The sequence below is a fragment of the Chinchilla lanigera genome, unplaced genomic scaffold (genome assembly GCF_000276665.1).
Source record: "Chinchilla lanigera isolate Chin_1 unplaced genomic scaffold, ChiLan1.0 scaffold00016, whole genome shotgun sequence".
NCBI lineage: Eukaryota > Metazoa > Chordata > Mammalia > Rodentia > Chinchillidae > Chinchilla > Chinchilla lanigera.
Window position 1 is genome coordinate 17,284,198 of NW_004955417.1, and position 15,527 is coordinate 17,299,724.

At 40.3% G+C, this 15,527-nt stretch overlaps 1 protein-coding gene across 1 annotated transcript; it reads right to left on the reverse strand.

Annotated features, from left to right (window-relative positions):
* Window positions 1-8,261: 8,261 nt before the first annotated feature.
* Window positions 8,262-14,576, reverse strand: Kcnv1 (potassium channel, voltage gated modifier subfamily V, member 1). The gene is made up of 3 exons (XM_005381887.2): window positions 14,009-14,576; window positions 12,652-13,181; window positions 8,262-8,841 (listed from the first exon to the last, which is right to left on the reverse strand). The coding sequence occupies exons 1-3, from the start codon at window positions 14,473-14,475 to the stop codon at window positions 8,330-8,332; spliced, it is 1,509 nt and encodes a 502-aa protein (XP_005381944.1). The 5' UTR covers window positions 14,476-14,576; the 3' UTR covers window positions 8,262-8,329.
* Between the last annotated feature and the right edge of the window lie 951 nt (window positions 14,577-15,527).

A 15,527-nucleotide genomic window follows, 5' to 3' on the forward strand; every position in this document is an offset into this window, starting at 1 on the left:
TATGTAAGAATCATTACTGTGCAGCAATCAAAAATTTAAATAGCTGGGCATGGTGGAAGATGCCTAGAATCTCAGCACTAGGGAAGCTGAAGTTGGGGCATCGCAAGTTCCAAGGCAGTGTGGGGCGCAGAGTGAGAAACCTTGTTTCAAAACATCAACAACAGAAGCAAAAAGAACAAGTTGGTGGCACACACTTGTAACCCCAGCACTCAGGAGGCTGAGGCAGGGGGCTAGCCATGAGTCCAAGGCTAGCTGGACTATGTAGTGAGTATGAGTATGGAGGTTTCTGAAAAAACTAAAAAGAGGAATTCCATTTAACCCAGTGGCATCTCTCCTGGATAAATTCCTGAAAGAGCTGAGCACATACAGAGATGCAGGCACAGCCATGTTTATAAGCAGCTCAATTCACAATGACTAAACTCCGGACACAGTCTAGATGCTTCATAATTACACAAATTTTTAAACAAATGCAGTAGATATCATAACAGAGTCTGACTCAACCCTAAAGAAGAATAAAATTATATCATTTGTAGGAAAATTGATGGAACTTGAGACCAATGATGTTAACTGGAATAAATCAGACACAGAATGTAAAATATTCCATGGTTTCTCTTTATGAGAAGCCTAAAAAATAAGTAAATAAAAGAGTAGAATAAAGGAGAGATGATAGGAAATAAAAAAACCTAGATTTTGTGGAAATTGGGAAGGGGATGAAGAAGAGGGGTAAGAGAGAATGTTAAAGAGAGAGGTGAAGGAATAAAAAAATGAAATTATATATATATATAAAAGCCCCAAATGGACACAACTGCTGTGTATTGCACATATGCACTAATATAAAATAAAACATCAAATTAAAAAAAATTAAAAGGCACATCATTGAGGTTCATCAAAAATTAAACTACTGTATGATTGAGCAATAACATTCCTGGATATAGATAGATACTGGATAGACAGACAGAAAGAAAGACAGACATGAAATCAGCACTTTGAAGATGCATTTTCACAACCATGTTCATTGTAGCACTTGTCACAATACCCAAGGAAGAAAATAAACTAGGTGACCATCCACTGAGAAGTTGATACAAAAAAGTAGTACAACTACATAGTATAATGTTTTTCAAGCATTAAAAGTAAAAAATTATATCACGTGTGGCAACACTGATGCGACTTGAAATATTTTGCTAAGTGAAATAAACCAGGCATACGAGGACAAGTAGTACATACTCCCATATGTGGGATCCAAAAAATTGATTTCATAGAATTTGAAAGTAGAGTGGTGTTTATGAAAAGCACAGCAGGGCAGGGTAAAGGGAGGGTGGGGAAAGATGGCCAGTGTATACTAAGTTGTATTTAGTTCACAAGAATGTTTGTGTGTTATTCACAGTATGCTAAGTATAGATATCAAAAAAAGAAAGTTTATTTTAAAAAGCTAAAAGGAGTGATTTTGGGTTTCCACCATAAATAAATTTTTGAGGAGATAGATATGTTTCACTTGATCTACATATAACAAAATGTATGTACATTTCAAAATAAAACATGGTAACCCATTAATATGTATCCATTATTATGTATCCATAAAATTTTTAAAATAAGAAATTAGTATTAGAAAAAGAAGTTTTACTGTTATCCACAAAGCACTTTTGATGAGAAAATTTTCTTCAGTTTAAGTATAAATAAATTAAAGATAAATGAGACATATTAGTGAATAACAAAGTTCCCGTGCAGAAAGCTGCTTTGATTTCAGTAAAATGTAGAATGTTTTATTTCTACATTTTCAATATTTTTTTAATGGTTTGTGGTCAAGGTGGTGCTATTGTCTGTGAAGATCTTTTTTTTAACTATTGAAGCAAAGCCTATTGAAATAAATTCCTCCAAAGTGTAGTTTCCATAGTAACGTAACTGTCTTATTTTCACATGCACCATTTAGAATTAGTTGACAATAATTATAGACCACTTAAGATAAAACATTTGCTGTATAGCAAAGACATGCATAAAGACAAGGTTTTGAAAATATTGTCCTAGTTTAAAGAAATTTAAATCACTTTTAAAGTAAGATTTGATTTTTTGCTTAGGTAGATAGTTGAAATTCTATCCATATATCCAGTGTGCTATATGGAGATGATTATTGATCTATATTAAAGATTTTCTGTCCCATAATTTCAAAACCACATTTTTGCCATAAGTTTTTACTATTTTCTGTGCTTGTGCGTATGCCTTTTCCTAATTTGTCAAATCTTTAGTTCAATTATTTGTTTGCCTATAATTTGAGTATTAAATAATGAAATAATGTAAAAAGACATGTATTATCATTTTTTAAAAACCAAACCTCTTAGGCTATTGACTTTAAATGAAGTGAAAGGCTGTTTTGTGTAATTGGGAGAATTGTCAATCAACTTCAGAGCATGAAATTAAAGTTTTAAAAAATTCATTTATTTTCCCTATTACTTTAAATTTAGTGGCACTGTTATTGAAAACGTATTTATCACAATGGTCTTACAGAAGTTAATATGTAAACATGAAAGTAGTTTGTAGATTATTAAATGTGTCCATTAAAATAGTATCGTAGTTGGCGTAATGTTACTAACTCAGCAAAAAACAAAAAAAGAAAACGCAATTTAGATAATCTTGACATTTCCACCCAAACTATCATTTTCATTCACGCTATTTCTTTGTTCAAGTATAAAAGTAAATAGCATGACAATGGCAATTCTGTGCAGCATAACTACTAGGGTGTATGTCAGTGCATAACAATGAGGAAAAATATTTTCCAGGATGAAACTTATTCTTGGAGGCTGATACCAGCTGGGGAGGACTTCATTTGTAACTCTTTGGATTCTGGGGCATGGGGAGAGATCACATGCCTTACTATGGTGCTGCAGATGGCGGGAGAAGGGACAAATGACTACTACTTACTTCACAGATCAGTTGCAGCATTAAGGCTCCAGTTTCTTCCACCTACTTGCTTTTCTAACTTCCCCTCACAAAAAGAGGACTTGGGATACAGGGAGGGGATACTGCGAAGCCTGCAGGGAGACACAGGCCTGTGTGGCTCCAGAGATTGACGATGCCAAGGAAAATGCACTGCCCAGATCCCTTCCTGTGGGAGTATGATTGATTGAGAGCCAGAGATTTTCTGGAACAGTAATAGGACTCCTTAATGGGCTGCTTTTGCTCAGCGCCTCTCCATCCCCATGACTGAAATGTCTTAGAACTGGGCTGCAATCAAAGACGCACCTTACCCAGTCTTTCTTCTTCTTCTTCAGAGCAGTCAGATGTGCGTTCAGATCAGAAGTTTTCTTTCACCTTGTACAGATTCCTCTTTTTATCACTCAAGCCTTTTTATTCCACAATAAATGTCTTGCACCTAATCAGTATTGCAATAATCATCTGCTTTGGTCCACTTTTCAGAGCACTTAGAGTTTCTCGAAAATGTTGATGATGCTCTGAGATCGGATGCACTAATTGTGAGATATTTATTGGACATTTGTTGAACAGCTGCAGAAAGTGAGTGGAAGCGGAAACAGACATAGAAATTTGAGAGTTGCCTATAAGTAATATTTAAGTCATGAAATCGGTTTATTTTATCAAGGAAGCAGAATAAATAAAGAGCGGAAAGGGACAGCAGATTAGGTCCTGAGTGATCACATCAACCAGAAAGATGGCCAAGCAGGGAAGTAAGGGCAAAATTAAGAGACTGTGAAGAGTGAAGTCAAGCAAGGCGGTGTTTTAAGGAAGGGCCTGCAATTAGCCTTGTAAAATATTGTCGATGGGCTGATACACTATGAATTCTGAACACTGGGTGTTGGATTTAACACGAACAGGACCGTTGCTGACCATAAGAAGAACAGTCTTACAGGATAGGTGGAGATAGGATAATGGCTTTAGCAGATTTTTAAGAAAGAATGGAAGGGCTGGGGATTTAGCTCAGTGGCACAGCACCTGCCTGGCAAGCATGAGGTCCTGAGTTCAATTCCCAGTACCGGGGGAAAAAAAAAAAAAAAGAAAGAATGGAAAAGAGGGAATATAGAAAAGGGGAGATGAGTAGAGAAAATGCTGCCAGGTTTTGTCATGGAGGAGAGCAGGCTGCTTGGTGTTTTCTGGAGAAAGACACAGACTCGGAGTTTTCTTGCTCATTTTTTTTCTTTCAGTTATTTTAAGATGGAAAAATGCATCATGTTTATATGTTGACAGAACTTTCCAACAGAGAGGGAGAGCAGTGAAGGTGTGGCAGGGGAGAGAGGAGACTTTTGAAGCTTTGTCTCCAAGAGCTGGGGAAAAGAGTGGGTTGGAAAGTTCGACCCGTGTACTGAGGAAAGGCAGAGCGAAGAGGCACAGATGGAGGTAGGTGGGTAAACGTGGGTGCTGCTTCCTGTGGAAAATCTCTTATATCATGTAACTTTCCCAGGGAAAGAGAAATCAAAATGAGGTGTTAGAGGTTTCCATTCATTTTGAAAGTGAATGGACTCAGGAACGAGTCTTGCAGTCCAATTGCCTGGCAGGATGAGAACCCAAATGACCTCGGAGACATGAGTATAAAATGAGAGGAATCGGCTTGTACTGTGTGTTTTTTCTGTCGTCATTATTGGTTGTAGAGGAGCAGGCAGAGGTGGGCTTTGGATTGGATTTAATTAGGGTGAGGGTATCGCCAATTGATTATTAGAAAGGAAGAGGAAGTCAAAGGTCAATGGAGAAAAGCGGGTGAACAGGAAATAGATTATAACATAAGGAAGTGAGGTCATGGGAATGATGAGGATCCAGGTCATTGCATTACTCCTAAGTCTTACCATGTAAGCAATCGACAGTGGGGCTTGTGAGTGAAATTCTCCCTGTGGGATATTTTTCACTGATATGTCAGCCTGGCCTGGGGGGATGTTTGCACATGGTGGTGCTTTGGGAAGGAAAATCATCAAAATAAGTATAGAAATACATTATTATTCGGCCAACCAATTTTCAACCTTTGGTCACAAACTGAAGGATTAGTAAGACAGATATTCATGCCTAATTTTTCAAAAGAAGCTTTTCATGTTAAAATATACCAGTATAAATATTTGAAAACATAGTAAGCTCACTAAATGATAATACTTTGCTTAGATAACTTGAGTAAGAGTATATATTTTCTTCATGAGCTGGCCCAAAGATTTTAAAAGAGTAGCAAGTCCACATTGAAACACAGAACTGAAATTTCTTTTCTCTTTTCTTTTTAGAACTGATATTTCTACCTCTGTGAATGCTTCTGTGAATTATGTATTATGTTTAATATTACTTTCCATTAAAATGATAAGTGTAACAATTCTGTGCATGTGTGTGTATTCCGTATGTGGGGGAAAATAGAAGAATGTGATATGGTTCCTATTAAAGGGTTTTCAGTAATTTGCTTTTTGAGATACTCAAGATTGTGCATTCAAAAGTTTTTAATTAGTTTTCTCTAAATAACTTAGAGAAAGACAATAATTCCATTGTTTTATATTTCTAAATAAACTAAATAGCATTTTCTCAGAATAATTTTTAGATTTTGAAGAATGTTTAATGTTTTTTAAATAATGGAATATAAAATGCCTTGATGTGTTATGTAAATTGAATTTGATTCACTTATATGTACACTCATTGAATAAGCACACTGATATTTCATATAACAGCAAACTTGACAAAGCAATGATAGCTTGGGAATTTTTTGAAATGTCCATATTGTGACAAATATTGTATAGCTAACAAACCACATTTGTGTAGAATATGTTTAGGATCTTCGGTTAGAGGGCAAAAATCTATGAATAAGTATACACACATATAATTATTTATTTAAAAATTTCTAATTATTAATTACACTAACGACACTATTTTTTTGTCCAATAACTAAGTTGTCACAACTGTTTTTGATCATCATCTTTTTTTTTTTTGGTGAGGGGAATTGAACTCAGGACCTTGTGCTTGCCAGGCAGGCACTTAAGCCACTGAGCTATATCTCCAGCCCTCACAATTATTTTTTAAAAGCACCATTCTACCTCTGAGAATAATGTGATATTTCCCTTAAGGCATAGTAAATCTCGCCATCCACAAGGAGCTGGCTTGCCTGCCTCTGGAATAAATCCCTAAGCATGGATTTTGTGGGAAGAACAAACTCTATAATGTGGCTTTTGGAGCTTCACTTTCCAAGTCAAGTAGATTTATGTTCAGTCCTGAATCTTCCACCTGTAGGCTGTATGAATTTAGGCAAATTTACATATTTTGATATCTCAGTTTGACATCTCCCAACATCCTTGAACAGAACTTTAAACATAGAAGATCAGGACTTAGTCTTATTTAACAAAGAATAGTCAGTCCCCACCACTTAGAGGGATACTAAATAAATACTTTTGAATTATTAAACTTAGAAAATATACATTCAGAGGACTATAACACTAGTAATATGCAAAACTGGGATATTTTCAGGATTAGGTAACACAATACTTGATGCCCACAGAGCATTGTACTGAAGCAGAGTAACTGGCCTCATTAGGGAAAGTTCTAGAGAAGCCACAGCAGGTTCGTCTTCCGTGTCTAATTTCTACTTCCCCTTCAGAGTGTGAATGGGATTTGTAGGAGGGACCGACAGCCCTACACCATGACTTCGCATGCATGTCTATGCGTAAGATGTTTGTTACTACCCATATTTTCTAATATTCAGGAGAAGTACAAGCAAGTCACATAGATGAAAGTACTTTCAAATATAATGTAAAATTCGTGCCACCAATGGAAAAGGCTTCAGAGCTTAAGCAGGTATACCAGCAGATGGGAGGCAGTACCTGCAATATTTCATTGCTGTTTAAGATACATATTATATGTTACATGTTCAAAATCTGGTTGCATTTTACAGTTCATAGCATCTTACAACTAATTGACACCTTCCTTCTTGATATTTGCATAATACAGAGGGTATGTTAAATATAGTTGATGAAATACATTATAGCCCTATAGTGAAGCAATAGTTTTGAGGGGTTATCACTGCCCACCCTCAGAAAGTAGCCTTCTAGGCATTTTTCATAAAATTCCTCTTCATAAAATTTTAATGTGACAGATATTTTGTATATATATTCCCACACTGAATGTATATCTGTGTTTTATTCAGAAGAAGAAAAATATTCCCCCAAGATCTGATTTTTTCCCTTTAGGGGTTAGACTGCATATACTGATGAAGCAGATATTAAAAGCAATTACACTGACTGAACAAAGAGATGCATTCCTTGTTATTCTTACTTTAGAAAAATTTCCTTTAGTAGAATATTTGAAATCATAAACTCACTCTTAGCTTCAGAGGTTTTGGCTTTAATTATGTAACAGAATGTCTAGGAATTTTATTATTATCATGAATGTCAAAATGTTGTCAAAATGCCTGCAAAGTTTGAACATTTGTTATTTACCCCAACAATCAGAAATCTATCCATAATATTTTTTGTTAACAAATTAAAGATCCGCAAGTTCATCCAATGATGTCTTGTTTTATGAAATAAGACCATTTAATAATCTGTGCTCATAAATTTAAGATATTCACAACTTCACTTTTACACAGTCATAATTTTGGATGCATGACTTAAATAAAACATCTATAATGAGATGTCTTAAAATTAATCCGATTTTCATGAGGAACTAAGATATAAACTGCTTTATACTTCACATACCATCCTCAGTTGGGAGAATGAAGTGTGTGATTCTGGGGTCTGTGCAAACTCATCTACTGCAGACTAAGCAGTTTTGGGCTTCCACCTGGAGGAGCGAGGATAGGAGGCTGGTTGTGAGTAATGATCTGCACCATGTGGAAGACAGGGACACAGTCGGTGACCCCTAAGTCAGGTCTTTTCTCGCAGAGCTAATTGTTACATTCAAGAGCTTGAAATAATGGGGCAAGGAGGAATTCACTCAGAGAATATCTTTAAATAGCCAAGATGTTCAGAGCATTCTTAAATGTTCACTTATCTCTGGACTAGCACTTTAACTTCCATTTTAAAAAAATTAGTGGTGCAAAAGACTTTCTAAAAGTAATGACACATGTAAAACTTTTAACGATGTTGGATGTATTGCAATAAGGTTATTTCATATTGGACAAATCATACATGTATAAATTATTCCAATTGTATTTGCTTATGCTAATTGAGTAGTTTTGAGGCACAGATGTGTCAAAAACAATGTGTAATTGCTATGGGGGGTGTGAAATAGCCTACCAGACCAAATAACGTATCCTCACATATGAAGTGGATAGAACTCAGAAGATTCCTTATGGGCAATGCAAATATCCATAGCAAGGCTTTATCAATTGAGTTACTTGTACACAGCTTTTGGAAATAAAATGAAAACAAATTTAAAACCAGAAATCATCTCCCCCACTGCTCCTAGTACTTGCTCTTTCTCTGCCTTTTAAACGGAGCATCTCCATGATACTCCGGGCATAGACATCTCTCAGGTTGACACTGATGTATGAATCGGTGGCTATATTCTTGGTGAGCTTCTTCAAAGCTTCACGCTGTCTAGCAGCCGCTTCCTTGAGTTTCAGGGTGAAGTAGCACGCAGAGAAGCGATCATTAATAATAGCAATAGGCAAGGCCAAGACAAGGATTCCCGATAATATACACATGAAGGCCACAATTTTTCCTGTAGTGGTGTCTGGCCTAATGTCCCCATATCCCACAGTAGTCATGGATGTAGTGGCCCACCACCATGCACAAGGGACACTTGTGAAGGTTGTGTCGGGAATGCTTTGCTCTGCAAAATATTCAACAGTTGAAAATATAGAAATTCCCACAGATAGAAATAGGAGCAGTAGGCCGACTTCTTCATAGCACTGGGTGATTGTCATTCCAAGGGAGCGTAATCCTGCAAGAGAACACCTTTTGTGAGTCACATCTTCAGTGGCACCTCTCCTTTCTCCCTGCCCTCTCCACTCCAGCTGTCCACCCACAGACATGCATTGTATAGCTAAATATATCTCCAACACCGGGCAATGTTCGGGAGATAGAAAGATACTTAAGTCCAAATCCCTGTCTTCAGGAAGCTGATAGTCTAGTTGATGGGGCCAGTTTCAGAGGATAGAGAAAAATGTAATTCACTCATGTAATTCATATTTTTAAAAGGTGCGTTACTTCTAATAGGCAGGCTGAGGGTGTGTCCTAGGAGTTTTGTACTTTTAGCAGAAGCTCTTTGTAGTGTTACACACAGAGGCCTCAGCTGGTCAAACCTGGATTTCAATACATCATTTCAGCACTTCTTTCTCATATTAGTTGTACTTTGTCTTCTTACATTTATGTATCTGCTTTTCTCATCCTCCTGATAAGGTTTAACATAATCAGTTGCCTCATTTCCTGAAAGCCAGAGGAAGCAAAGAGTGTACACCATGACAATGAAGTAAAGCAGGCAAAGCAAGTTAGGCCAAGCGGACAAAATTGATATCCTGTGTATTTGAGGGATGTTCTTAATGATGTATCAGGAGAAGAGCCCTCAACTCCCAGGGCCACCAACTGAAGTCCTAGTTCTTAATACCAAAGTTATGGGGAATTATCTTCCTGTGCACTTGTAAGAAGATATAGCCGAATACAGACTATTCCTCTGCCCAACAACATGGGAATGGAGCCACTGGGGAAATTCATTCATTATGAGGTGTTGGTGGAGTTCCCCTGCTAGGTCTGATGATTTATTGAGCCCCTGGGAAACAGACCCAAGAAGGTCCAGTCCTACTTGTGAAGAAACAAAGCCCTAAGGAGAGGAGCTCATTATAAACTAAAGTAGGATTTGAATTAACCATTAGCTGCTAAAAGGTTACCCACATTTGGAAATGATATCATCATGATATCACAATGACATTGCTTCAGGAGTATGAGCCAATACTTCCTAGCACCAGTTTAAAATTTGTATTCATTCACCACAGGTTATTTGAAATGCATTATAATACTATTCAAGTTCTCTTATTTTGAATTTTTCTCTTTAAAGTTTGAAATCCTCTTGTATATGTAACCAACTGGTTTTTTTATTTTGAAGAGAAAAGAAAATAAAACAACAACAAAGATAAAACAAAACAACACGAAAACAATAGAAACAAAACAATTTCAAAACAGGACGATAGGAAATTAACAATGGTTGTACAATGGAGTATTACTCAGCTATAAAAGAGATAAATTCAAGGCTTTTATAGGTAAATGGATGCAACTAGAGATCATACTCATAAGTGAAATAAATCAGATCAGCTTGTGTGAACATTATATTGTCTCCCTACTGTAAGAACCTGAAAGAGTAAATAAAACTCAAAAGGTACAATAGATATTGTGAAAGGGAAAGAAATCGCTCAAAGGGAGGAAATAACTGGAGTGAGGGAAAGGAGAAAAGAAAGAAGGAAGGGAAAATATGTATGGATATACAGGACAGCTGGGATAATTGTACTGCTCATGTTTGTTGGTTTATTGAAAGGAAGAGTTAACACTTAAATTTTTTGACCAGTTTTGCATGCTTCTATCTGGTAATCTGAACAACTAATTTGAAGACAACAGTATGTAAAACAACCAATTTTTTTTTAAAGACTGATATATATTAATTGTGCTGCTTACCTTCAAAACAATATCTTTTAGAATACCTTTAAATTTTATAAAACCAGCCCTAATGTGTCTATATGGAATGATATTTATGAAATAAATTCACAGTATATGAGAAATGTAGTGTTTATCTGGGAAGATGAAATATTCTAAACATTTTTGGTAAAAAAGACATAGGGGGGTTATATGTCTAGCGTGTTATATCTATTAACTCAGACAATCCTCAAAAATCAATATAAACAGATATCATTTGGTATCATTTTACAAATGAGGAGGCTGAGGTATAGAGAATTAGCTTATTTAGTCTGAAGCTGCAATCCCAGAATTTAAACCCAGCCTGTCTGACCCCCTACCTAGTATTCAGCAGTACCTTTCAAATTTTACACACAGTTAATGCGTGGAAACATGACATCTATGTCTACATTTTACTGTATGTTGTGCTTAAGGTAGAATGATCACATAAGCATATGATTGTCATATATTTTCACTGAATTAAGCCTTTTGTAATCCTTTATATTCATCTGGAACTGAGAAAACTTTGAAGAGATAACACAGAGAAAATTACAGTTATTTTCCTTTTCCTTTCATTTGGGAAAAAAATGTAGTCTTTGCCGGGTGCTTTTAAAATTGAATCTTGTGAAGAGTTTATAAATACCCAAAGAAAGCATCCCATTATGTGTGTCAGAAAACAAAGCATGGTACTTAGAAAAGTTGCTGAAACCCCTGTATCATGGCATGTGAGACCAGCTAGAAAATTATACTACCAAAATTATATTAAGATAAGTTCTAATTACCACAGAGATGTAGAATTTAATTTCTTCCTAAATTTTTATTTAATTTTCTTCCTAAATTAACAGAAGTTAATTTCTTCCTAAATTTTTAGGGAGACACAGCTACCATTATCCTATTCAGGTGGCTAGTCAATGACACATCTAAGGAACTAAGGTGAGAATAAGGGTATCCAGCCAACTTGGTACCAATATGCATTTGTAAGAATATGTATTGTACTGATACGGCATCCTACTTCTGAGTTTTTCAAAGTGTGGTCCAAGAATCACCTTCATCAAAATTAACTGGCATCAAAATGCTCCTGGATTCAACCTCAATGCTAAAATCCAATGCTTTGTGTGTTGGTACTCAGAATCTGCCTTTCAAGAAGTTTGTCAAGGGATTCCCATTTTTCTTAACGTCTGAGGTAAGATAACTCATATGTCACTCCAGAATAATCAGCAGCTGCAGGGACAGCCACTGAGAATCACTCCCTCAGGGATCCATCTTTAATCCATCTGTGTGATTTCCATTGACATCGACAATAAGCCTGATGTACTATAAGGTGTGTGCATGTGTAGCTGTTGTGTTGAAGGGATGTTTATGTACGGAATGGCCATTGGACTTTCAAAGTCTCTTTAACATGTAAAACAAAAAGCTAAGGAATTTCCATTCTCCTCCCAAATATCATACATCATAGATTAGGAACAAGAAAAATCTCAAGTATTGGAATAAAGCATTAATTAGTGTCTTCTCAGTCTTACAAAGCAAAATATTTCCATTGCTTCTTCTACAGTTGTGGGAAGGCCAGTAGCATATGGTCTCTTCTGGTAGAATCAGGGAAAGTGCTAGAAGGCTGATTTTCTTGTTAGCCAAGAAATACACAGAGTGAGCAAGCACTTAGATATAGAAGACAAACTAGCTTATGGCCCTCCCTATAGATCTCAGCATGTATGTGTATCATCTTCCATGTCATTTGTGCATATTTATCTAGTACCATCTAGAGACAGACTATTGTTAATTTTTGTGAATCTTTGGGCCCTGGACTCCAATGACATCCAAACAAATAAATGTTCAAAATATCCCCTCATGTGTTGTGGAAAGAAAGCATGTGAGAGACATCTCCTCCAGACCTGTGATGACAACTTCAAGGTTTTGTTTCCTCATATCACTTCAGCAGTCCTGGTTGGGTAAAGCATGGAAATTGGCAATTTTGAGTACTAATTTGGAGTGGCTTTCTCAAACTATAGTCAAATCACTAATGCTTAGTAATGATTCGTGATTAGTCAAGTTGGTAACCCTTGCAAATTAAAAGGCATCAATGAAATCTGAATACCTGTGGAATGCCTGCCCAGCTTTAGCATGCGCAGTGCCCTGAGCAGCCTCAAAACCTGGACGATGCGTCCCACGTTTTCCAGCTCTTGTGTGGTCTGGCTGCCGCTCAGGCTCTCTACCAGCAGGGTGATATAGAAGGGCAGGATGGCAAGCAGGTCTATGATGTTGGGCACCTTTCTCAGGAAGCGGCACCTGTCCCGCACGCACAGGAAACGCAGGACAAACTCCCCGGTGAACCAGCTAATGCACACATACTCCAGGATTTCCAGCAGCTGCAGGTTCAGCCAGCTTAGCTCTGCTGACATCAGGGCCATGTTGACGATGGACACCGCCACGAAGATGATGGAGATGACCCCAAAGATCCGGGCAGCTGTGGAGGACCCGGGCTTCTCCAGGATATTCCAGAGCTTCTGGCGGACAGTGGGGCAAGGTCCCTGTGAGAAGTCCTGCTCACTCTCATGTTGACTTTCCTGGTCATCTGTGTCCTTCTTAAAGTCTAGAGTCTCACTTAGCTCTTTTCTTCGGAAGTATCTTTTGGAAAAGACAATTTGGTGATTAGTCTAACCTTTGAAAATCCCGACACAGAACAGAATTAAACTCGACAGAGAAGTCATTTTGTTTTATTTCAGGAAAATGTCTTATATTTTACCCTGGTCATGATTTTCCCCTATTTCAAAAATTCTCACCCAGAATCACGATTTTTAAAATGACACTCTTAGTAGAAATGTATGGAAAAGGATTTCTACATAACAAAAGCACTTTGGACCAATGCATTTTATTACCCATTTCCTGGTAACAGAGACAGGTGTCTGCCATATGGAACTTTCTGATGATAAAGGAAAGAATTCAGGAAGAAATGAGAGTATTGGCAAGAGAATAGTGAATTTACCATTCGGAGCCCTACAGCCATTCAGTCAAGAAATCTACTTTTAAATCAGCTTTAAAATAGTTCTCCGCATAAGTTTTTGCAAGTCAGTGTTCCAGGCTTAATAAATAATACCGCACATCCAAACCCTCCTCCCTATGCACGGACAAGTGTCTTCTGAGGCATAATTTCTCTGATTTATTTATTCAGTCACCAAATATTTATTTATTGCAAAGCCTGAACTGCTTCTTCTTTTATGTAAAAGTGGCTTACCCCCCTTGCGCAACAGGGACACAAAGATTCAAAAAGTTGGATTCAGAAGTTGGCTTTGAGGCTTTCTGACCCCACACTCCAAGCCCAGCTTCCCAGGAGGAGCGGTGGCAACACCTTCCCGTCCACCCACCTGGGTTCCAGCCTCCTGGACCTTACCTGCTCCTCCCGGCCCGCGCCGCCTCCCCGCCTCCCCGCCCAGCCCCGGCGCCCTCGCGGGTACCTGTCCCTGCAGCAGGAGTCGATGCTGAGCTCGTCGATGCCCCAGTACTGGATCTCCTGGAGGAAGGAGAGCGCGCACAGCTGCTCCATGACGTGCAGGCGGCCGGTGCGATAGTAGTGCAGGACGTAACGGAAGGCCTGCGAGCTGCGGTCGAAGAAGTACTCGTTGTCCACGGGGTTAGCGTCGTCGCAGAGCTCCAGGGGGCTGGGCGCGGCCGCCAGGGCTCCCAGGCGGCGGTAGGAGGCCACCACCACGGCCAGCTTGCCCAGGCGCGTGTGTGGGAAGCAGGACAGCGCCTGCTGCGAGAGCACGAAGCGGCTGCCGCCCACGTTGACCGTGAAGCAGTCCCCGAGCGCCAGGGGCTCCCCTTCGCCCTCGCTGCAGAAGACGCTGGAGTCCAGAGAGGTCAGGGAGCTGCTGGACAGCGGCGAGCCCGGCGGCGCCCGGCCGCGGGGCGGCAGCTCCATGCCGATCGCCGGTGCCTGGGGGCGCGCCAGGGTTGGGAACGCGTCGAGGGCGGTGGCACGGCGCCCGGGGGAGGCGGTCGGGAGCTCCCAGGCTTCCGAGGGAGCGGCCTCCCACCCGCGCACCCCGGCTCTCTCCGCCCCGCGGGCTCGCTCGCCCGGGCGTCGCTAGGGAGCCGCGCGAGGGGCGCAGCGAGGAGGCTGCGAGCAGAGCCCGAACCTGGACCCGGACTGCACGCAAGGCTGCACCTGAGATCCCGGCCGGGGGGCACGGTTGGAGCCTCGCTGGCCCGTGGGAGGAGGGCTCGGGGAGCGGGGGGACGGCAGCTCTGCGGGGCAGGTGGAGGAGGAGGAGGACGGCGCGAGGAGGACGGAGACTCGCTCCTGCCACCCGGAGACCCAGATTAAAAGTTCAGAAAGCCTTGGAGCCGGTGACGCGGTCCGGGTCCTGTCTAACTCGAGTCCTCGGCTGTTCGCTGGGGTGTGAAGACGCGGGGACGCGGTGTCCTCCCATTTCTCATTCCAGTCTGATGGTCACCCACCCCGCCCCCAGCCCTTTGGGTGCTGACCTCCTAGTGGAGAAATAAGGCTAGTTAACGAGTGCTGACTGTTAGCTCCAGGCCCGGGGCTCCCCTGGGGACCGGAGGTCACTGTGCTTCCTCCCAAGCCCTTGGGTGTCGTCTCCCGCCGCCCGCGGAGACACTCCTAAGTTCCCGGGGCGCAGGTGTTCTGAGCCCGTTCTCCAGCACGCAGCGGAGCTCTCATTTTTGGAAAAGGGGAAATCAGAAAGGAAAGGATTAGAACAGGCGTAGGCTGGAGCAGGAGTTTAAACAACAGCAACCTCTCCATAAAGGGAGAGGCAGGAGAACTGGTGCCCGAGTGAGACCAGTAGCTCAGGGCCCCCTGGACCCGGGCCTGGACCAACCTGTTGGACACTGGGCAGGTGGGGAGGGAGGGGCACGTGACTCACCGGCAGCTCCTGGCACACCTGGCTGCGTTCAGCTCCCTACGCGGTGATGTAGCCTTCCTTGGATTCTCCCGGTCCCCACGTGAGG